Source organism: Mauremys mutica, chromosome 6, assembly GCF_020497125.1.
Source record: "Mauremys mutica isolate MM-2020 ecotype Southern chromosome 6, ASM2049712v1, whole genome shotgun sequence".
Classification (NCBI taxonomy): domain Eukaryota; kingdom Metazoa; phylum Chordata; order Testudines; family Geoemydidae; genus Mauremys; species Mauremys mutica.
The window spans coordinates 69,642,817-69,666,628 of record NC_059077.1 but is presented as its reverse complement, the minus strand read 5'-3'; the positions used below and the strand labels follow the sequence as shown (position 1 = coordinate 69,666,628).

Here is a 23,812-nt window from a genome sequence, read left to right as displayed (position 1 = left end):
TGCAAATACATCACTGTAACAGGGATCAGAGGCAGATCTACAGGTAGACCATGAGAGGATACAGCTGGAGATGAACCACCTGTGTTTTGAAAACCAGCTGTTGAAGATGGGTAGCACCAAGGTGAGAGAGAAGATGGGTAGCACCAATGTGAGGCAGAAGACAAGGAGTGCCACTGCCAGCATGAGGAAAGAGAGAAGGACGGGGAATGTCAATATCACCTTGAAATGGACAGATTGTACCTGCAAAACCCTAATCCAGTAGGTGAAACCAGACGCCCACATATCTGTCCCAATGGGTGGCAGAGACTCCAAATTATTTCCTTGCTTTACGGAAGGGAATGATATGGATGTGTTTCTAAATTCTTTTAAAATGGGGTGTGAATTGAATAAGATAGGGCAGGAGGACATGGTCTGGTGCCTGGCTCCATTACTATCACAAATGAAGGACTTAGACATTTTCACCCTTATGGACAGAGAGAAATATAAAGATCATGGGCAACAAAAACAAGCTTTCTTGCCAAAGTTCAAACTTCTCCCTGCATATAGAAGGTCTGGGGAGTTCAGAAAAAAAGGGACATGATCTATGCTGAGGTTTCAATTCAAATGATGGACTATGTAAGAAAATGGGGAACTGGTTGGAGGGTTTCCATGGTCGATGAGGTGTATGAATTAATGGGCTTAGAACAATTCCTTAAACTCTGCTACCCCAACCTGAAATAATGGTTAATAGACAAAGATCCTAGAGGCATGACCATAACTGGGAAATGGGCCGACCAACATGCAGACAGTCCATCGGCAGGTGAAAGAAAAATCAAGGGAGATAGCACCAATGTGACCACCCAATCAAGACCCCTCCTCCCCCCTGAAGGGAGAAGGGGCTAAATCCAGAAATAGTAGGAGGCAAACCATAACAAGGGCCCAAAAAGAGAACCTGGGGAGCAGGTATGTTTTTATTGCCATAAAAGTGATCATAAGACAAAATACTGCCTGGTGCTAGGGAGATCAGAGGGTAGTTGTAGCACACAGCAGGTCCAGGTGGCAATGACTCCACCAGCAGTGGAACCAAAACTAGTCCCATCAGTGAACGTGACTCTATCAGACTCCAAATGGGAATCAATTAAACCCTGTATCCCAGTGGAGGTGGATGGGAAACAGTCCAACGATGGAGGGATACTGGAAACCAAGTAACTGGTATGCCCATGATCAGTGGACCCCTCATGGATCATTCCACATAGACTCATGACCATTCAGGGAATAATAGGTCCCCATTTCCATGTCCCTGTGGCTCAGATCCACCTGAAATGGGGTGGCAATCAGGGCCCTAACACTGTTGGGGTACCCTCCCAACTACCAGAAGAGGTCTTGCTAGGAAATGACCTATAGTCCTGGGCCTGCACCACTTTTATGGTTACTTGGAGCCAAAAGCAGAAAGCCACAGCCCCTGCCTCAGACTGAGCTGAAAGTTGGCACACAGCTTTGAGCTGCTGCCTGACAGTGTAAGTGCATGGCCTGGGCCTAGGCAGAGTCCTCCTGATTCCTCCTCTGAGGTCTGTGTAAGTGGGCCCCAGTGATCAGACTAAGCTCTCCCAGTTTCCGCTTTGGAAATCAAGCAGAAACAATTAATTGATCCCTCAAGGAAAACCTAGGGCTGCAGCAGACTCCCCTGGCAACTTCCTGGCAGGATGGCACCTGGAAAGGTTTCTCTGGGATCAGAGGTTGCTTTACAGAGAGTGGATGCTCCTTAAGAATATTGAGCCACGGAGTATACAGAGACAATTGGTGGTATCACAAAAGTACCATCTTAGACTACTCAGGCTAGTTGGGACACTTGGGAATACAGCTCAGCAAACAGTGCTTACTCCAGAATTTCTACTGGGCTTGGGGTTTTGAGGCAGTGCAAAAATACAGTAAGAGCTGTGACCTCTGTCAGAGGGTGGGAAATGGCTGGAATAAGAGCAAGGCTGGCCTGATTCCTCCTCCCATTATAGAGGAACCCTTTCAGAGGATTGCTATGGACATTGTGGGACCCCTTAGCAAAACTACCCATATGGAGAAAAAATATATTCTTGTGGTAGTACTGCTATCAAGAAGCGGTAGCTCTCCTCCATAGAGGCAGACAAGATGGCTGATACCTTGCTAGCAACATTCAGCTGGGGGCAGGGGCGGTTTTCCCTGAGGTTTTGATTGATCACGGGGTAAACTTATGTCTGCCCTACATGAAGGGCTATGAGAGAAATGTGCAGTTCCACAATTTTGGTCATCTCCCTGCTACTCCCACACTACCAGGCTGGTTGAGAGATTTAATGGAATCCTTAAAATAATATTGAAAATTTTGTGGACCAACAGCCTGGTGATTGAGATAAATATTTACCTGTTATTTGCCTATTAGGAGGTTCTCCAGGAATCCACAGGATTCTTCCTTTTTGAACTTCTCTATCAGAGGAGGGTACAGGGCCCCCTGGACCTAATGAGGGCAGAGTGGGAACATACAGCCTCTCCCAAGGGAATGTCCATGGTGGAGTACTTGTTGGGTTTCTGGGAAAAAATTCATTGAGCTCCTGAGTTTTCACTGACAGAATCTATCTAGAGCTTGGAAGAAACAGAAAGTCTGGCATGACCACACTACACGTGCTCTGACATATAGTACAGAGGACCAAGTTATGATGATCATTCCAGTGTTAGAGGCACTGCACATGTGCTGTCACTGCCAAATCCTGAGCATAAAGTGGTTTGATGTTGTGGAAAATGTCACAATCTTGCTCCAGCATATATAGATAACATTTGTATTTTCAGTCAGATTTGGGAAGAGCATGTGACCCCTGTAAGGAAGATGCTTTACAGCATTCAGATGGTAGGCCTGACTGCCATCAGGTGGAAAAATGCAAGGTGGGGATGGCAGAAGTGGGCTATTCTGACCATGGAGTGGAGAGGGGCTGCATAAAACCGCAGCCTGCAAGAGTGAAGGTTATTAAGAATTGCCCCGCTCCCCATACAGAAAAACAAGGTACAATTCTTTACTGGGATGGCCAAATATTACCTGAGGTTGTCCCTCACTGTAAGTCAGACAAGGTTACCTGGTCCAAACAGAGTCAATACAACTTCTGTGACCTGAAAGAAGACATAAGTACAGACCCATTTCTGGTATATCCAGACTTTGAAAAGGCTTCCATGGTATTCACAGATGCCTCTGACACAGGCGCAGGGCTATGCTGATGCAAGCTGGTGAAAAGAGAAGCACCCCATAGTGTATGGGAGCAAGAAAAAACAACTATGCAACAATGGAAAAAGAATGTTTGGTTATGGTGTGGGCCCTCAGAAAACTACAGCCCTACTCTTTTGGATGACATTTCACTGCATGCACTGACCATTCCCCACTCACCTGGCTACATCAAATAAAAAGGACAAATACCACATTGCTAAAATAGAGATTAGTGCTCCAAGACTAAGATGAAAATTATTTGTGTTAAAGGGAATGCAAATTTGGTTGCTGATGCCCTGTCCAGAAATAAGAAAATGGATTCCCCTAGGATGCAGGTCAACCACTCTAGGCCATATCTGTATGTACAGTGCTGCATCTGTACTGATACAGCTGCGCCACTGTAACACCTGAGGTGAAGATGCTCTATGCCAACAGGAGAGAGCTTTCCTGTCAGCATAAAAAACCACCTCCACAGGCGGCATGAGCTATGTTGGCATGAGAAGCTCTCCCACCAACACAGCGCTATGCACACAAACGCTTATGTCAGTGTAATTTATGTCACTCAGGGGAGTTGAATATTCACATCCTTGAGCGACATAAATTTTTTAGACAAGCTGTAGTGTAGACATAGCCCTAGTTACACCCACTTTGGCAGGGGAGATGCGATATATGGCAATTTCCTGCACTTATCCTTGAAAATCTTTATAGTATTAAGTTTATGTATTATTTAGAGCTGGGATTATATGTAACCCCTCTAGAGGGGAGATGTGATGTGAAATCTGGTAGTTCAAAGGACTATATTGAAAATGTGCCAGACAAGAATAAACTTTTTGACAATAAGTTTAAAGTGGAGTTCCTGAGGAATACTTACGGAGAGGTTAATGCAAATCCCCCATCTCTAGTTATGCAAAAACTCAGCCTTTTGCAGCTAAGCCCTGAAGAAGGGGTCATTGTATGCTCATTATCTCCTCTCCGAGACTGGAGATGAAGGACTCGTATAAAGAAACAGCTCAACTGCCCAGCCAGGGATCTGGTTCTGAATCTGAGATTGTCATGAACATGTAACAACAGGGCAAACCCAGTTGTGGGTTTTGAAAGACTGACCAGAGCTTGAGGGTGGAGTTGGGGATGATCTCTGGTAAGCATTTTTGCTCACCTAAAGATCTTTTATTGTTTTTAATGTTCTCCCTGTAACAATAAAAGTGCTTGCTTAGAAAGAGCTCTGTGGTAACCTAAAATTGCAAGCAACACATAGCTCATAGCCTCTCTAGAGAGAAAACAAAGTACAGCTGGTGGCCTTTTAGGCAGTCTGGCTTGCTGGGGATATCACAGTGTAAATCCAGGGAGCTGTGCAGCCTTAAAGAACTCCAGTCAGGGTGGAGTGAGACATGGGTCTCTGCCCAAGAGGTAATGGCTGGGAGCCAGAAATCTTTAAATGGGTGCCCTCAAGGGAGCACAGAGGAGGAATACAGGGGCAGTCACCCTTAAACTATGATAGCCCTCCCTTAGGGTTTCCACAGAGTTAGAGAGCACCTTTAATCTCTATGGATTCCATAGGAGCTGCAATGGCATAGGCTATGTAGGCTATATAGGAGTGGACCTAATGAGTATATCAGTGCATAAAACTGACACCTAACCATGCCCCTCCCCAACCAATGCCCAGTATTGGGGTAGTACTTGCTGTTGGTCTTAGGAGATGTTGTGGGCACCTTACACCACTGCAAATTCCCCAACCCCAGTGGAATTTCTGTCTCTGCCCGCCCCCCTCCCCCGCCCCCCACACACACCATGCCAGGATCTGTGCCAGTAGAAGCTAGCAGAGAGCCTGCATGAATTTGGTACACTGCCTGCAAATAATTCTCATTACAAAGCACAACACATATGTTGGCCAAGGCATTATTACAAAAAGAATTAAAGGTTGTTTTTCCAGCAGATTTCCACATAAAAAGAAAATAAAAATAAAATGAAAATGCTTAATCTACTGTACATAAACAGTGGGTATTTCACCCCTAGTTGCTCAGGTCAGGCAGTGGTATGAGTCACTGCTTGTTTGCTTGCTTATTTTTAAAAGATCCTAATGTGACTGAATTGCTAGTAAACTTTATTCCACATTGCAAATCTACCACATTTGACACAAATCAGTCCAAATGGAATTTTATTTTCCTACGGCCCAGGATTGTATAAGCAGATAAATTAACTCCCCCGACTATTCCTCTTTTGCACAAATAAATTTGTAGAAAATGAACCTTTTTATAAACTGTTTTAAGAAATGTTGTGTAACCGTGCCAGAGGCTAGCAAAATAAAATCAAAATTAGAGTATTCCCAAATAAGAGCAACCTGACTGTTAACAGGCTCTTTAAGAATAAGGCATAATTACTTCAGCTATTCCAAGTTGTATTTCACCTTGTATGAAATGAACTCAATTAAAAACACTAGAAATCTTTTTCATCATGTATAAAGACTTCATGTTTATAGGTGATAAGCTGGCATTTCTGCAATAACTCCTATTAAAAGCCTTCTTGCTAGAACATAATAGTATTAGGATGACACTGGAAGTACAACAGTCTCCACCTTCTCCCCATGTCCCAACTGTTTAGGAAAGTAACATTTCTGAAATCGTTAACACTGTTTACACACAACTACAAATTTTAAAAAGCTGTTTACAACTACAGTCAACTCCTTTGAACCATGTATGGGGATTGAATCTTGAAGATAGCTTAGTGTAAACCATCTTAGTTTTAGGGTGGACAACAGGCCTTAGTATGTAACTCTTAATGGATCATCCTCAGTAATCCATATTAGTCCTGTTTCTAGTCCTTATCAATTGACATAATACAGGCAATTTAAAAAAAAGCAGAACAGCTAGTAGATTGCCCATTAACACCTACCAGTGTTCATTTAAAACATAAGAACACAAGAATGGCCTGACACGTTACACCCCATAATGCTTTATAGAAATGTGCTTATGAGTGTAAATATGACATAACTGGAATATGTTTTATGCTAGATATGCCACAGGGAGGTGGAGTACGGACAGCGCTGGGAGAGCTCTCTCCCAGCGCTGGCGCTTTGACTACACTTAGCGCTTCAAAGCGCTGCCGCGGGAGCGCTTTGAAGTGCTAATGTAGCCATAGCCTTGGTCAACATAGCGTGAAGGAGTTATTCAAGTAATTGGGAGTACTTAACTAACAGTGGACTTTGGGAGACGCCAATCCACATCTAAGCTTTCCTGGGAACGTTTAAACTAACATGTAAACAATGGCGTTGGCCTACAAAAAGCTGAATCATTCATAGACATGTGACTTGCCCAGGTGACTGCAAAACTCCATCTTGTTGAGGGGATTTTACACAGGAGAACAGAGGGGTTTCCACCCACAAGAGAAAAACTATACTAGCCACTGGAAACCCCTCTATTTGGTCTTCAGCTGGCTCAGAAGATAGCCTCTCCACCCCAAAGAGATGCCTGAAAGAAACTTGAACAAAGGACAGTAACTACAGGGGTGTGAGTGATTGCTGGACCTAGACTAGGAAGGAGTCTAGTCTGTCAAATAATCTTATTGGAACATGTCTGAGGGTGAGATTTACCTGTGTTTAGTTTCCTACTGTATTAGGCTTAGACTTGCATGTTTTTGTTTTATTTTGCTTGGTAATTTACTTTGTTCTGTTTGTTATTACTTGGAACCACTTAAGATCCTACTTTTTACATTTAATAAAATCACTTTTTGCTTATTAATTGACCCAGAGCAAGTAATTAATTCCTGGGGGAGTAAACAGCTGTGTATATCTCTCCAACAGTATTATAGAGGGCAAACAATTTATGAGTTTACCCTGTATAAGCTTTATACAGAGTAAAAACAGATTCATTTGGGATTTGGACCCCATTGGGAACTGGGCATCTGGGTGCTAGAGATAGGAGCACTTCTTAACCTGCTTTCAGTTAAGCCTGCAGCTCCTGGGGGACGTGGCCGGCTAGCGTGTCGGGCACAACAAGACAGTGTACTGAAGTCCCAAGCTGACAGGGAAAAACAGGCTCAAAGGTAGTCCCAGCACATCAGGTGGCAGTCCCAAGGGGGTCCTGTGACCCAACCCGTCACAGCCATACTGGATCAGACCAAAGGTCCATCTAGCTCAGTATCCTCTCTTCTGACAGTGGCCAATGCCAGGTGCCACAGAGGTAATGAACAGGTAATCATCAAGTGATCCATTTCCTGTCATCCATTCCCAGCTTCTGGCAAACAGAGGCTAGGGACACCATCTCTGCCCATCCTGGCTAATAGCCATTGATGGACCTATACTCCATGAATTTATCTAGTTCTTTTTTGAACCCCGTTACAGTCCTGGCCTTCACAACATTCTCTGACAAAGAGTTCCAGATGTTGACCGTGTATTGTGTGAAGAAACACTTCCTTTTGTTTGTTTGAAACCTGCTGCCTATTAATTTCATTTGATGACCCCTAGTTCTTGTGTTATGAGAAGCAGTAAATAACTTGTGAGTCTTCAAGAATCAGTTACATTTGCTATCAGAGGGCAACACTATATTGTGTACAAAATGGGTACCAAGAAAAATTGCACTGATTAGGATAGTACCCAAAAATCCTAAAATGTAGATGAAATTAAGCCAGTACTTTAGTACAAATTCCATAGGGACATGCACTACTCTTGATCTGAGCACACAGCACTCAATTCACAGCAGTGAAAGTTCTGCATGTAGTCTGATGGTAAAACATGCCTCCCAAATTCCATGGACTTAATCCAATACAACTGAAGTAGGACGAAGGAAGACAAGAGTGTCTTTAAAACACCTTTCTGCCTCCTCTAATCCTGACAATGACTCTCTTACCTATATGCCACCCATGGATTCCCCAGCTTGACCCCCATAAGGATAGCTTTCCAGCTACTTTGTATTGTCTGACCAGTGCAAAGCATCCAGAAGTGGGGCCAGGCTTATATTGACTCCCTTTGGTGCTGTAAGCACTGCAGAAATGTACTCCATAGTGGCTACAAATAGTGCCTTCATTTTTCATTTCCTCCCCCACACTTCAAGACCTGATTAAGCATGCAACTTAGATCACTTGCCATTATCTATAATCAAACAGACCATTAATGGTTATTGTGTTGTTATTCATATTACTTTTTTCTTATTTGTGAGTTTAGTGCTTATGAGAGGACTAGAGAGCTCTCGCTCTATAAGAATTATAGCACAGATGGACACAGGTTTTCCACACCAGTTCACCAATGTGTCTCAACTCTGATTTGGCAAAGTGAGAGAGAAGTTCATTCTCAATGCCAATTAAGCCTTTCACCTCTATTAAGCTGCCAACAGCTGTGTGGACATCTGAGCAGGAGAAACTGTTAGCACAAAGTGATAGAAAACCATTATCTTCTGCAAGTTGTACAGTGACTTTACCAAAATGACTATCAAACTAGATTTGAACTGAAGACCTAGAGATGAAAGGTGCCCTATTGCATAGCGCCTGGGCTATCTAATCCTCCACTAGAATTTGTCTTCTAAAATAATTAAAATAACCTTGTCAGGTACCTTATTAGACCTTACAAATGATGTCCCAAAAATACATCCATACTGCAGGAGAAGGATTGAGTTTCTGCAGTACAAACTGTGAGAGACTTAGAGCTAGGAAACTGCTACTATGGTAAGATTGAAGACTTCACTCTGAAAGAAGGAGAAGTTTCAAAATAGTGTTGCATGGATCTAGTTCAGATAAAGTCATTTAAAATAAGGAAAGATATGCAAAAATTGACTTAAGAACATCAAGAACGCAGGCAAGAGCAGATAAGCAAAGCAACACGTTAAATCTGCAACCCATAGACTTCCTTTGATTCAATCTACTGTCTGGACATAACTGGAATCTTTTAACCAGACTGCAATCTTACATACCATAGTTACTACAGGGTAAATTAAGGATAGAATGGAACAATTCATATAAATCTTTTTGCCACTTTGCTAAGCTATTTAGGGAGGTTGTACCATAAAATGAAATCATAACATAAAGAACAGTATGTAAATGGGTACTAAGAATACATACACAGGATATTCATTTATATACCGGTACTTAGTGGTGTAATTTTCTATGCCTACTTGTATAAAACTAAAAGGGGCTTTCTAAAGAAATTAAGCAAAATATTCCTTACCTCAAACTCCATAATTAGACAAATACCATTGTATAAAGAGATCCATGAAAGAACAGATGAAGATTGCAGGAAAAATAGAAGAAATTTGTACAAATAAGCTCCTATTGTTTTTCAATCAGGCCAACCAACTTTACACACACACACACACACACACAAAAGAGGAAAAAAGCAGTCATTGGAAGTTAACTTCTCCAAATTTGGTATTAGTGGAGTTAGGTTATATGAAGGTCAGATGACACTTTTTATTTCAATAAAACAAAAAAATTAAGGTATTTTTTTATTGGTGTGTGTTCATGCATGAATGGATGATTTTTTTTTTAGCAAAATGAATATTATCTATTTGGCACATTCTCGTAATATCCAACCCACTAATAGACAGCTTAATCTAGTGAACTAATCAGTAGATTGGGACCCAAGAATGCCAGTATTCTAATCCTAGCTTTACTGACCTTGAGCAATTCACTACTCCTTAAATTATTAAAGATGAAAAAAAAATTTAAAATCCCGTTTTCTGATGTGTTTTGTTTACCGTGTGCATCTCAGTTTGGACAATGAAAAATCAATGAATTAAGTTTCACTTTTGTTTAATGAGTTTGTTTCCAGATTCTTAGGATGAAATTTGCCAGCACAAAGTCTATGCAGCATGTAAGCACATAATTGCTCTTTTGCAGGTTAATTTATTTAAAATGAATGTTTTTATTTAACTTGTACTGGACCAAGTTTAAGTTGATAGTGTCTCTATATTGTGTGCACAGTCTTTTTAAAGTGCAAAGCACTGTCATTGGTGATTTGATTTTTATAGTTGCAGTTAAGCAAACGCTAACATCCATACCACCTAACAACAACATTCACAGACTCCTTCACTCTACATCTAAGTACCATTTTATTCCAACATACACCTGCAGTGCATGCATCTAATTCCTCAACCAAAAACAAAAAAACAAAAAAAAACCCACCCTCAAACACACAGCCTGAACTCTAACCTTAACGCAATTAAGATATATTCTCTGCAGACATACAGGTGAAGTGCATAATGTGTCATATGTACATGAAAACATCTGAGGTTTTGCATTTGAGTCTGACTATGATACATTGGATGTGTGTGCTGTCCTAGTCCCTCATATTAACATTAATGGAAGGGGAGATCTGAAGCAGTCAGAGCACAGAGCAGCATAGTTTGCCTCTGTTGACAAACCTTTTATGGTTTGCCAGAGTGAAGCCCCACTCCGGGAGACCTGAGAAAGTCTACTAGACTAGAAGTAGCGTTGGCAAGCTTAGCAAGTGTGAGAGGTTGGCAGGGGCGGCTCTAGCCATTTCACTGCCCCAAGCACGGCGGCACGCAGCGGGGGGCGGTTGCCGGTCCCGCGGCTCTGGCTGCGGATGCTCCACCGAAGCCGCAGGACCAGCGGACCCTCCGCAGGCACGTCTGCGGGAGGTCCACCGGAGCCGCCTGCTGCCCTCCCGGCGACCGGCAGAGCGCCCCCCGCGGTGTGCCGCCCCAAGCACGCGCTTGGCGTGCTGGGGCCTGGAGCCGCCCCTGGAGGTTGGGGAGAAGGAGGCATGCAGAATGGTAAGAAGGCTGGGGAGCAAAACTGGAAGCAGAATGGCAAGTTCCACGTTTGTCATCTTTAGCACAAAGCATGTGTCTGTACCACTTGTTCATGTGATGGGGCTAGATCAGGGAAGCTAATGGCAACAATGAGGAGGAGCTTGTTGCTCCCCTACTGAGCTCTTCTGTCTAGGATGAACCTCCTGTAATTCCTGAGAAGGGGGGTCCTGCTCTGACAAGCCTGTAGATTTTCTTGAGACTAGGAGTAGTGCTGCCAGGGGAGAGCTTGGCAACACAACTCAGAGCCTGAGGAGGAGGCATGAATGACAAGAATCACAGATGATGGAGTGGGAAGGCATTGTGGCAACCAGGCTACAGGCTGTAACAGTAAACTAGGGAGGGAGATGAGGCTGGGGAAGCAGTCTGGGAGAATAGAAGTGGCCAGCAGGTCTGGGCTGTTCAGATTTGTCTTTGCAGACCTAGAGTAGGTAGAAAAACAACTCCCCATCTATTTCACTTTAAAATTTGAATATTGACTTTTCCTGAGCTGTTATGCTAATATGTATGAGAAACTTGTACTTTATGGGGACTGTAGTTCTTTATCTACAGGAGGCTGAAAGATGTCTGAGCTGCATTTTGCACTATGGTTTTACTCACATAATTGGTTTTGGTGGGAATTGGTTCTATGGTGGACACCTGGGCTAATATAAATAAGGGGCTCCAGCATCTTTCTGCAAGCCTTCAACTATTTGGTCTGATTTGTCACATCAGATAATCACAGGAAAGTCAACTACAGCTTCTATATAACTGCAACAGTGCTGACCATGTAGTGCTCTTTTGAGAGGAAACCGGTGTCAATAATCCAGCAACAGTTAACTTTAACAGACACAAGCTTTTGCCAAATCTATTTTTCGTAACAAGTCACAATGTAATTGTGGGGGGAAAGGAAGGAAGAGACATACCATAAAGCACAGCTAACATAGGGCCCAATCCTGCACTTTCTCACACTGAGGTCAATGGAACTACTTGCAGAAGTGCTACCTGCTCAGCAAGAATAAGGACTCTAGAACCTGACCTACAGATTGCAACCCAGCAGAGGGAATCTACAGTCTTGATTAGTACCTCCACGACCTTGGTAAATAAAAAGTATGGAACAGGTTAAGGAGCAACTTATGAATGTATGTTGCAGTGACTTTTTTCCTTCATAGAGCATCTGCTAACACATTATCTAATAACAAACTGTATGGTTGTTTAAACCTGAAAGGCAGAGGGTAGAAAAACAACCCTCTGGGGGAGGGATATTCCTGTTGTCAGACAAGACTACTTTATTTTTATAGTGTCTTTTATATGTTCTATAGCCACAAAAGTGCTTTTCTTGTTTAACTCCACATAACAGACAAAAAGAGAACTTAAGCTATCGGCAAAGAAGAAATTTTCTTCAGCTAAGATCAGATGCAAAATAAAGACACCACTTTCTCTATTTCCTGGCATACACCTAGACGACATTACTAACTAGATGTGTGTGTGATTGCAAATTTGTATTGATTTTCCTAACATGCAAGATGTGTTCAGATCTGAGGTTTTGGTTTTAGCTTCCTCCATCTCTAAGAAGCTTATAATTCCTTTTTGGGAAAAGAGGAAAGAAGAGAGATACCTGGCTGTGTCCCCCCTCCCCCACCTCTTCAAAACCCACCAAAACAAGCACTTAGGGCAGTGGTCTTCAGCCTGTTTTCATTTGCGGACCCCTAACATTTTTCAACCAGAGGTTCGGACCCCTTTGGAAATCAGACAGTCTGCGGACTCCCATGGGTTCCTGGACCACGGGTTGAAAACCACTGATTTAAGGGATTAGCCAAAGCCCCCTGAAGTCAAGGGCAATCTCTCCATTGACTTTACATGGGTTTGGATCGGGTCCTCTGAGGCTCATCTGATGGCACTATGAAAACAAGCGCCTCCAAAGTCAGGAGGAGCTGGTGTCCCAGCCTTTGACCGGGTCCGAAACAAAAGTGTCCCAAGCCCTTTCCCGGGCGGTCATCTCAGAAACTGGCTCGGGACTTAGCCAGCAACTCTTCTGGGGCTGGCTGGAGCAAAGCGCCCTTCGGGGCCACGTTCTCGGAGCTGGGCGCTGAGGTCTGGCACCTGCCCTACGCTAAACCCAGCGCTTAGCTGCCCGCTTGCCCGCGCGCTCACCTGCTCTGCCCCTGGTCCGTGTAGCGGGTGAGGAAGAGCCCGTCCGGATCCTCGTTCAGGGCCCCCCTGAAGCTGAGCTGCAGCACGTAGCGCCCGCCGGCCCGCAGGCTCCGCCGCAGCTCCAGCACCGCGTACTCCTGCCTCTCCTCCAGCCACAGCTCCGCCACCTCGGTGCTGCCGCCGCCGCCGCCGCCGCCGCCCGGCCCCTCGAGCAGGGGCCCCCGCACGGCCGCCCCCCACAGCTCCAGCTTGGAGCTGTGCAGCAGGACGGTGGCCGTGTCCTGGGCGCAGCGCACCGTGATGTTCACCTGGCCGGAGAAGACAAAGGGGCCGGGCTGGCCGGGACTCACGCGCGGCCAGAGCCGCAGCTCGTAGTGCAGGGGCAGCAGAGCGCGGGGCAGGCGCGGGTTGTCCCAGAGCCCCGGCGGGCGCCTGCTGCCGGGACTGGGACGGGGGCTGGGAGTTGGGGGGCAGCAGCCGGCGCCCTCCTCCTCCGGGCCGGCTGTGGGCGAGGCGGGAGCCGCGGCCGCCCGCAGCTCCTCCACCTCCCGCAGGCAGCGCCCGTACAGAGCCCCCAGCACGGCCAGGGCCAGCAGCAGCGCGGCCAGCAGCAGCGCGAGCAGGGCGGCGGGCTTCCTGCCCAGGTAGAAGCCGGAGGCGGCCTTGGGTCCCATGGCAGCAGGCGCCGGGAGCACCGCGCTGACTAGGGGCGCCCAGTTACTCTCCGAGCGCGGCAGCGAGTGGGGCTGGGGCTGGGCTGCACCCTGCGCGCAACGAACAAATACCCTGGGAGCGCGGGTGGAGGTGGAGCCCCTCCGGCGAGGGGCAAGGCAGGAGGAAGGGGAAAGGTGCCCATGCTCCGGGGCTCCCCGCTTGCTCTGGAGGTGGGAAAAGGTAAGAGGCGGATCCACTTGGATCCTGCCCATCTTTGGCCCCAAGCCCTCAAAGTGTATAATCAAAAACTGAGAACGAATCTAGACTCTCCTGTTTCTCTCTCACACACACACAGGTTCCTGATGCCTCTCAGTACAGTAATGGGTGAGTCAGACACATTTTAGCCCCCGATTCCTCACATTCTAATACCTAAATAGAGGACAAGTCTAGCTCCTCCTACAACACCAAAAATACTTTATCCTGACACATCCTCAAATGCCAGCCCCACAAAAACCTAGAGCCACTACCTGGATCTGGCCATCCCCAGTCAATTTTTGGCCCTCCCCCATGACATTCTGTGACAGTGGGCCCCAATCTTTGTGTGGCCAGTGGCACATTCATGTTTTCAGAAGTGTGGCGGGCGCCAACAATTTTTCAAGGCTTATCTTGTATTTGTACATTAAATAATACAAAAAACATCATATTTAATATTACATAATATATGAATCCAGAGAGAAGCCGCAAGGACAGAGAACACCGGCACCCACAGCCCCGGAGTTCTCTGTCCCCAGCAGGCGCAGGGCCGTGGCTTCTCTACCCTGCTGGGCACTAGGTGGGCCCCGCACCTGCCTGGGACCGAGAACACCGGTGCCCGCAACCCGGGAGTTCTCTGTCCCTGGCAGGCGCGGGGCCATGGCTTCTCTACCCTGTTGGGCACTAGGCAGGCCCTGTGCCTGCCGGGAACAGAGAACACTGCGCCCGCAGCCTGACTTCTCTGTCCTCGTCAGGCGTGGGGCCATGGCGTCTCTCCCCTGCTGGGCACGAGGCGGGAACACATAAATGTCCCGGCGGGCGCCATCACATTGGGGACCACTGTTCTAGGGCATGAACAGAGAACAAGTGTAGCTCCCCCTAATGCATAAAAATAAATAAAAACAACGAGGCGTCCTTGTGGCACCTTAGAGACGTACACATTTATTTGGGCATAAGCTTTCATGGGCTAGAACCCACTTCATCAGATGCATGGAATGGAAATTCAGTAGGCAGATATAAATACACAGCACATGAAAAGATGGGAGTTGCCTTACCGAGTGGGGGGTTAGTGCTAAGGAGACCAATTCAATTAGGGTGGATGTGGTCCATTTCCAAAAGTTGACAAGAAGGGGTGAATATCAACAGAGGGAAAATTATTTTTTGTAGTGACCCAGCCACTCCCAGTCTTTATTCAAACCTAATTTGATGGTGTCAAGTTTGCAAATTAATTCCAGTTCTGCAGTTTCTCATTGAAATCTGGTTTTGAAGTTTTTTTGTTGAAGAATTGCCACTTTTAAGTCTGTTATTAAGTGTCCAGGGAGGTTGAAGTGCTCTCCTACTGGTTTTTGAATGTTACAAATTCTTGATGTCTGATGTGTATCCATTTATTCATTTGCATAGAGACTGTCCCGTTTGGCCAATGTACATGGCAGAGGGGCATTGCTGGCACATGATGGCATATATCACATTAGTAGATGTGCAGGTGAATGAGCCCCTGATGGTGTGGCTGATGTGATTAGGTCCTATAATGGTGTCCCTTGAATAGATATGCAGACAGAGTTGGCAATGTGGTTTGTTGCAGGGATTGGTTCCTGGGTTCGTGTTTCTGTTGTGTGGTCTGTCCACACAGCTATTCAAGGGACACCATCATAGGACCTAACCACATCAGCCACACCATCAGGGGTCATTCACCTGCACATCTACCATCTCTGTCAGGAAGCAATGAAGTTGTGGCTTTTCTGTATCAAGGAAGGCATTATTCCAACAGCCAATGACTTACCCATTGTTTAGAATCACTTGGCTGATCACCTCACAGGAATTTCTCCCAGAATCATGAGTGGTCTCTGAAGAGCAACATCCAGGGATCTATCTTCAGAGAATTGGGCATTCCATTGGTCGACTTGTTTGAAATGAAAGACAACAGGGACTGCTATCAGTTTTTCTCTCAAAGAGGTCTCAATCTCAAGCCTTCCATCTGAATTGGGGGATCAGCCTCGATGTATACCAGGGGTTCTCAAACTCAAATGACCATGAGGGGCTTGAGGGGGGCAATCCTGCAGCTGTAGTCTGCCCACCCATGGCCTGGAGGTAGGCCGGGGGGGGAGGGCAGGCACGGGCTGCTGGGCGGGCCACAGGAAATAGCCCTGCAGGCCACGTGTTTGAGAACTCTGATGTATACCTTCCTCCACCCCGGATTCCACTCATCCCTCAGGTTATTCTCAAACTTAAGCTAGATCATGCTGAACTGGTACTCAATGCACCAGTCAAGACAATTTTGGTTTTCCAGTCTTCACAGTCTGTCTGTCCAGCCCCCCCCCCAACATCTTCCTCTTCTTCCCAACCTACTGATGCAGCACCACAATCAGATATTGCATCCAGCACTGAGCAGCCTACACCTCACAGCATGGATACTGCAGGGTTAGATGAGGAGGAAGGGCAATGTTCAGTGGCAAAGTGGCAGTTCAGCATGTCCTACTTAGTAGTAGAAAGCCATCTACTAATTTGGCCAAGTGGAAACATTTTTCAGTTTGATTAATGACTTAGGGAATTCAGCCAAGGCTTGCCTGCATTAAGGTAATTTTGGATTACCTGTTATATCTGAAATTCTCAGGTCTCACTTTGAACTTGTTGAGGGTTTTTTAGCCACGATCTCGGCATTTCACTCTCCAATCCAGAGGATGTCAATTTTTGCCAACTCAATGGTAGTCAGATTTCTAGAAGGTGTGGTCCATTTCTTTCCACCCGTGAAAGAAACTGCTTCATTGTAGGACCTTAGCACTGTATTGCCCACCCATTTGGGACCTCTGTTTGATCCCCTAGTAACTTGTTCTCTGTCCCTCCTTTGCCAAGTGACACCTTTTTTGATTGCCATAACATCTGCAAGGAGAGTAAGTGAACTGCAGGACCTAATGGCAGGGCCTCCATATGTGCAGGTTTTCAAAGACAAAGTAGCCCTAAGGCCACATCCAAAATGTTTGTCTAAGGTGAGTTCACAGTTTCACCTTAACCAAACAATATACTTACCTGTATTCTTTCCTAAGCTGCACACAAATACAAATGAACAGTGTCTTCATATGTTAGATGTGAGATGATGCTTGGCATTTTGTGTGGAGAAAATTAAACCATTTTGGTCATCGCCTTAAGTGTTGGTCTCCTATGTGGATCAGATAAACGATCAGGCAGCCTCCACACAAATGATTTCCAGATGGATCACTTCCTGCATTACGACAGCATATGGGTAGCTCACACCACATCACCACAGAGACTTGTCGCTCATTCGATGAAGGCCCACGCGGCTTCAAATCACATTCCTCAGTGATGTTTCTTATTGAACATTTGCAGGAACATTTGCAGGGCTGCTGACTGGTCTTCAGTGCATACTTTTACCAAACAGTATGCTATTATGACCACGTCTGAATCAGATGCAAAGTTTGGAAAGGCAGTTCTGCAGATGTTCTTTAAGTAGCCTGAGTCCCCCCTCCTTCTGTTATTGCCTGTGAGTCACCTGACTGAAATACACACCTGCAACCACTCCAAGAAGGGGGAACAATTACTTACCTGTACTGTACCTGTTGTACTTCAGATGTGGGTGCAGATGTATTCCACAACCCACCCTCTATCTCTTCTGCCTCAGAGTCCCCACTCATGCTTTCTCGTGCGAAGGCACTGAGGGGACAGTCAGCTTGGCACTGCCCTTAAACACCCTAGGAAGGGGAGGTGCTGCCTGATGGGTACTTTTAAGCAAAGTTCTTTGGCTTCAATATGCTGGGCCCATGCACACATGAGTGGAATATATGTCTGCACCCATATCTTGAAGATCAGCAGTTACAGTACAGGTAAGTAACCATTTTTTGTATACATTCTTTGTAAATAGAAAAGATTACATCAAAGAAATACCCGGACTCCATCATCAATTTCCCTTCCTAATTGAAACAACCTGCAGAATCCTAAATTTTGACAAACTGCTCAGGTCGAAAAAAGATAAAACACTTTTGCTTGTACTGTGTAATCCCCATGCAAAGGGGAGAGTGAATGGATAAGTTTCCCCCATCCCCCCACCCCCATCTTGAGACTTTAAAAACTATTTTTCCTGGGAAGATTATATCATGGAGTAATTAACTGGAGGAAACCAGAAACTCTTTTGAATGCATCTTTTTGTTGTTCACATGAGAGGAAGACTAATGGGAATTTAATATTTTATTTCCCAAGTCTCCGGAAACACTTCTCAGATCTACTCAGCTGTAAAACAGAATCGCTTCAAACAGGGATCTCAAAAACCATTTAGATGCACTGATACTTTCTACAATGCTTATAGATGTTTCACACTAATACACTCACTTCTCAGTATTCCTTTGCTTTGAATCAAAATACAGGCAAAAGGATTTGTCATGTGCAAGGAGATCAAATAGTTGAGGTCCAGAAATAAAAAAAAGATGAATTTGGGCCAGGAAGACTATCCATTTGCTAATCCAACTTCTATTTAAGGGAAAATTATGGGAAATCACTATTAAGACAATTATTCTGCAGAAGCAAGATTAGTCTAGTGTCTAGAATGTGCAAAGTGTATGTGTCTTGGGCAGCTGCATTTCCAGCAAGCCAAAAAAATCAGATGAGGGAATCATAAATAAAAGTCATTATATAGGAAAATTAGTGCAATGTGGTGCACAAATGAAACAAAAAATGGCATTTTTTTTTAAATAATTGCACTGGATTAAGCACAACTAGTAGTAAGAAACTGAACTGATTTCAAAAGGCTGCTGTGTGCTACACGTGCTGCAATGTACTCTTTTGTAGTTGTTTGAAAAGTACTGTACAGATACTGCAGGAACACAGGACTGAAGAAAACATTAGTGTCCTTCCTGGTAGTTCAATAAGTTCTCCAGCGATCCTCCCACTGTCACAGGAGAATTGCAGTGTTTTTCAGTTTTTACATTTGTTTCCCCTCAGACTGTGCTAAACAGTAAAGGAAACTTTTGTTTGTGAGATCAGAGAACAACTAGCCAGTATTAACTTCAATGCAATAACAATGATTGCAAGGATTCAAATCTTTTCATGCTGTATTTTTTGGCATCACTTCTATAGATTTACCACAAGTCACAGGAGAGCTCATTCTTCTGTTTTTCTCTCTCACCCCCTCCCTCTCTCCACTCCCTCCTTTGTTCTTATTTCCTCTGTCTTCTGTTCCCCCATCTGCTGCTGTCCCACTCACCCAATTCCTGTTCCTAACACCTCTCTTCCCGTGCAAGCTCCTATACTCCCTCCATCGAGCCCAACCTTTCTCCCCTTACTCCCACTCCATTCAAATCAGGCAGCTTCTTTCTCCTCCTCACCTGGAAGCCAGCTGGGGAACACTGAAAGCACAGGAGGGACAGCCTCTCTGCTTGCTCTCAGTTGTAGTGCCTGGCACCACAGCAGCCCCCCAGCTGCCAGGAGAAGCAGTGACATTGAAAGTCCTGCATGGCCCCTGCAGCCCTGGAAGGGAGTATGCTCAAAATCTGGTTAGCATATAAAATCTGAGAGAGAATGAAGCATTCTCAATGGAGATGAATTCTTAAGAGAATTTAGCAGCCAAAGTCTAACAAGCCTCTACTGAGCATGTGCAAACTGTGATTTTTTTTTTCAGAGACGTATGTCAGTTTTTCATAGGGTGGGAAATGGCACTTCTCTGACAATGGAGCAATTTTTCCTGTCAAATTTCAAGCCTTTGCTCCAAAGCATGGAGAAACTAGTCCTTATCAATGAAACAGTTGTAAGAATATTTTTAACACTGGCAAAACAATGTATTTTCCTCTAATATTATTCTTGAAAATAGCTGTAATGTTTCAGCTGAAATTTTCCAAAAGTATTCAGCCTTAAGCAGATCCTTAGCATGGAAAGTTTCAGCCTGAAACTTCACATTTCGCAAAGTTATAAGCAACTGAAAACAGGGTCAGATAATGGAAAGTGTCAGGCAATCTTAACTATAGGCTTTGCTAACTGCACCATCTATAATATAGAGTAGGATTGTGCACAATATTTCAAAACATCGGAACTGATGTTTGTTCATTTAATTATGATTTTGTGAAAATAGTCAACATTGTGAAAAATCATGGAAAAGATTGTGGTTTTTTGTTTGGTTGGTTGGGGTTTTTTTGGCTTTAAAAATAACTATTTTGAGTGAAAATTCCAATGTTTTTGACACGCAGTTTGGAGAAGATCAGATTCTACATTTCCTTTAGAAGACACCATTTTGTGAAATTTTATGAAAAAGCAACAACAATATTTTACACATACAAAATCACCTCAAATGAATTTGTGATGATTTTTTTCTGAAAAAGTTTGCAGTTTCACCTAGTTCCAGAATTCAGCTTGTCAATAATGCTTTCTTTAAAAAGTGAAATTGATCAAAGCAATTTGCAATCTGCATACTACAATAAAAATAACTAAATTATTATTATTTTATGTATAGTATCAATAGTTTCCTAGGAGCTTTTCAGACAGAAATAAAGAGAAGGTCTCAAATAAATAAATTATAATCTTAACATAGAACATTAAGTAATAGAATGTTCGGAGAAATAAAAAGCATTGTAACTACATGGTGGAGTTAAACATCTTGTTAATTCCATTATTTTGTATGGGGTTTGTTGTTCTAATTGTGCACATGTGTAAATTAAGGGTGAGGACTGAAATTTGTCTGTTATGGATTACCCACCTTGGCAGTAACAAAAAATATTCAATTTGAAAATTTAAAAAGATTAGTATGCAGTAGATTATAAATAGTTAAGTTCACCATTTTGCTGAACATATGACAGAATTACTACATTTATGATTTTCGGGTGGAAATTATATGAAGCATATGGTCGGACACAGCCAATTAAGCACTATACGTCAGGTATGTTTTACACTCATATCCTACATCAGGCCAAATTCTGACCTTGGATGCACGCAGGAGGCTTCCATATAAGTAAATTACACATCTGAATGTAAAATTAAATCACATAATATAAAAGTACTCAGACACCTTGCATTCTTAAGGATATGAAAAATGTTTCAAACTTTATTTTATTATTTGATTTACAGATTACAGACATGATTTCACCCTTGTTCTTTATGCAGATGTCCTACTGATGTCCAGATTTTTAAACACAAAAAAAAAGACAAAGACAAAGGAAAAATATGACCTGATGGGATCACTTCATGCACCATCTTTTAAAGTGAAATATGATAATCAATAGTGCACTTGATAGTCTCACTTCCTGATCTAAACTAGCTACAACTGAAATTTTCAATTAAATTTTAATAAGCAGAATATGAAACCAATTCAGACTGAAATTTCATCAGGACATTTAGTTAGCAGCTTTATTCTTGTGAAAAGCACCAGGGCATAGTTCTAAAACCATACAAATAAAGTTAATAATTCTAGAAATGGAAATCACCTTTTAGACTGCAGGATTGTTCCCTAAATTACATTTAAAACTGTATGAATAACAGATTTTACAGTTTGCTGGCAATTCTGTAAAACTGAAAAAAAAAACATTTTGGGTCAACCTAAAAACAAAATTTTTCAGTGAATCAAAAAAGTAAAAAAATTCATTTAATTCAGATTACGCATCTTTTAATGTTTTTGAATTTTTTAAAAATAAATATGAAGGACAATTCTGAATATGTCATTTTGAATAAAAAAATCAAATGTTTTGTTTTATAAATGTATAAGTGGAGCATTAACTATTTTGAATTTTGGGGGTGGGAGGCTGTTTTTCCACTTGAACAATTTGGTGAGACCAACATGAATCTGCTAAATATTTCAGTTCTAATAACATTGTCATTTTGTTCAGTCTAATTTTTAAAAGTTCCAAGCTATGGGGCTTCCACTATTTATTCTTGGAGACTATTTCACACCCTATCTCTTAGTTTTTCTCTTAGTTCATCTCATTACCTCTAGCTATACTCCCATATATTACACTAGTTCTTCTCTCTCCTTGGTAAAGTAATAACATTTGTAGCCTATGATGTCACTTAGCGAAAGCTAGCCATATCTCAATATTTCCTTTTAGGTAGTTTCTCCAATCTTCTGATTAGGTTTGTTGTTCATCGCTAAACTCCGTCCAACATATCAATGTCTTTCTGGTATATAAATGCAATATTCTAAGGAGCATGTTGCCTCCATGCTTTGAACTAATACCTTAATTTTTGCAGACTAAAATTCACTTTGGCCTTTTGTACAGATATATCTAGTGACTTGGAAAAGATTATTATGACATGGTGTTTACTGAGGAAATTAATGAGAGATTTTCCCCCCGGACATTCACCATAAAGCTCTAAACTAATGGCTGGACAATTAACCATAGCTGCATGATTACTTGTGTATTTGTGTGAGAGCAACAACCCAGGATATGAGCAAGAGAGGATGTCATCAGTCTGCCTCACTTGGAATAAAAGAGGCTGTAGTTGTATCAATGGTGGGTTCGAAAGTCAATTAGGCTACATCAGCTGGAATCAGAGATGCCTGGAAAATTCTGGAAAAAGCACCTGATTTCCAGAATTGGGAAAACCGACACCTTTGCAAAGAAAGATATACAGCAAACAAGTTAGTTATATTTCCTTCAGTTAGTTTTGGTGTGAATAAAAAACCACACTGTTAACTGGAACTGAGGTTTGAAAATTGTATTGTTACAACTTGAGATGAAAAGAATGTCTGAGTGCAAGAATTATACTCAATATTGAAAAATCTAGTCCAGATGGAACTTATGCTTTTTTATAAAGAAAAGTTTAACTTGATTATGATTTTTACTGCATTTAAGCAGCTATAAAACTATATTCTCTAAAAAGTGCCAGAAATTTAATTTGAAATTTAGTTACTGAAAAAATATTCTATGTATCATATATGTAACTGAATTAAATAAATATCTTAAAACATAAAAGTAAGATTTGATTCACCATAAATCAAATTAACTCAATTAAATAGTTATACAGTTTCAGAGTTGTGTTTGAGAGACTGTGTGAAGTGAGTAAATGGTTGGCCAAGAATTAACATGTAAAGACAATTTTTGTTAAGTAGGCATTGCATTAAAGTAAATTAAGTTGATGTTAGCTAAATAGATAAAGGATAAATTTTTCAAAAAAGTGTCTAAGGGTATGTCTACACAGCAAAAAAAACCCTGTGACTGGCCAGTGCCAGCCAACTCAGGCTTGCGGCACTCAGGCTGTGGAGCTGTTTCATTACTGTCTAGACTTTTGGGCTCAGGCTTGAGCTCTGGGACCCTGCAGGGTGGGAGAATCCCAGAGCCCGGGCTCCAGCCCAAGCCTAGAAGTCTAGACAGCAATGCAACAGCTCCACAGTCCAAGCACTGCAAGCCTGAGTCAGCTGGCACTGGCCAGCCAGCACTGGCCAGCCGCGAGGGTTTTCTTTGCTGTGCAGACATACCCTAAGTGACTTGAGAGCCTAAGTACTATTTTCAAACATCACTTAAGCCCAGATTTTTAAAGGTATTTAGCTGTTCTTGCACTTAGTATTGCAATTCCTAACTGATTTAGGTGCCTTAGGGCATGTCTACACTACGAAATTAAGTCAATTTTATACAAGTCGATCTTTAGCAACCAATTTTTTACAGTCAATCATGTGTGTCCCCACTAAGTGCATTAGGTCGTCAGAGTGTGTCCTCAATACCGTGGCTAGCATCGACTCACGGGGTGGTGCACTGTGGGTAGCTATCCCACAGTCCCCGCTGCCCATTGGAATTCTGGGTTAAGCTCCCAATGCCTGATGGGGCAAAAACATTGTCGCAGGTGGTTTTGGGTACATATTGTCAGTCTCCCTTCCCTCCTTCCCTCCCTCCAC

The 23,812-nt window shown here is 43.3% G+C and overlaps 1 protein-coding gene across 2 annotated transcripts in view; it reads right to left on the bottom strand.

Annotated features, from left to right (window-relative positions):
• The window catches only part of LVRN (laeverin), a 61,111-nt gene extending 47,348 nt beyond the window's left edge, over positions 1 to 13,763 (bottom strand). For both annotated transcript variants that reach the window (XM_045021567.1, XM_045021568.1), the window contains exon 1: positions 13,090 to 13,763. In XM_045021567.1, coding sequence (XP_044877502.1) covers positions 13,090 to 13,763 — 674 coding nt within the window. The remainder of the gene's footprint in view (positions 1 to 13,089) is intronic.
• Between the last annotated feature and the right edge of the window lie 10,049 nt (positions 13,764 to 23,812).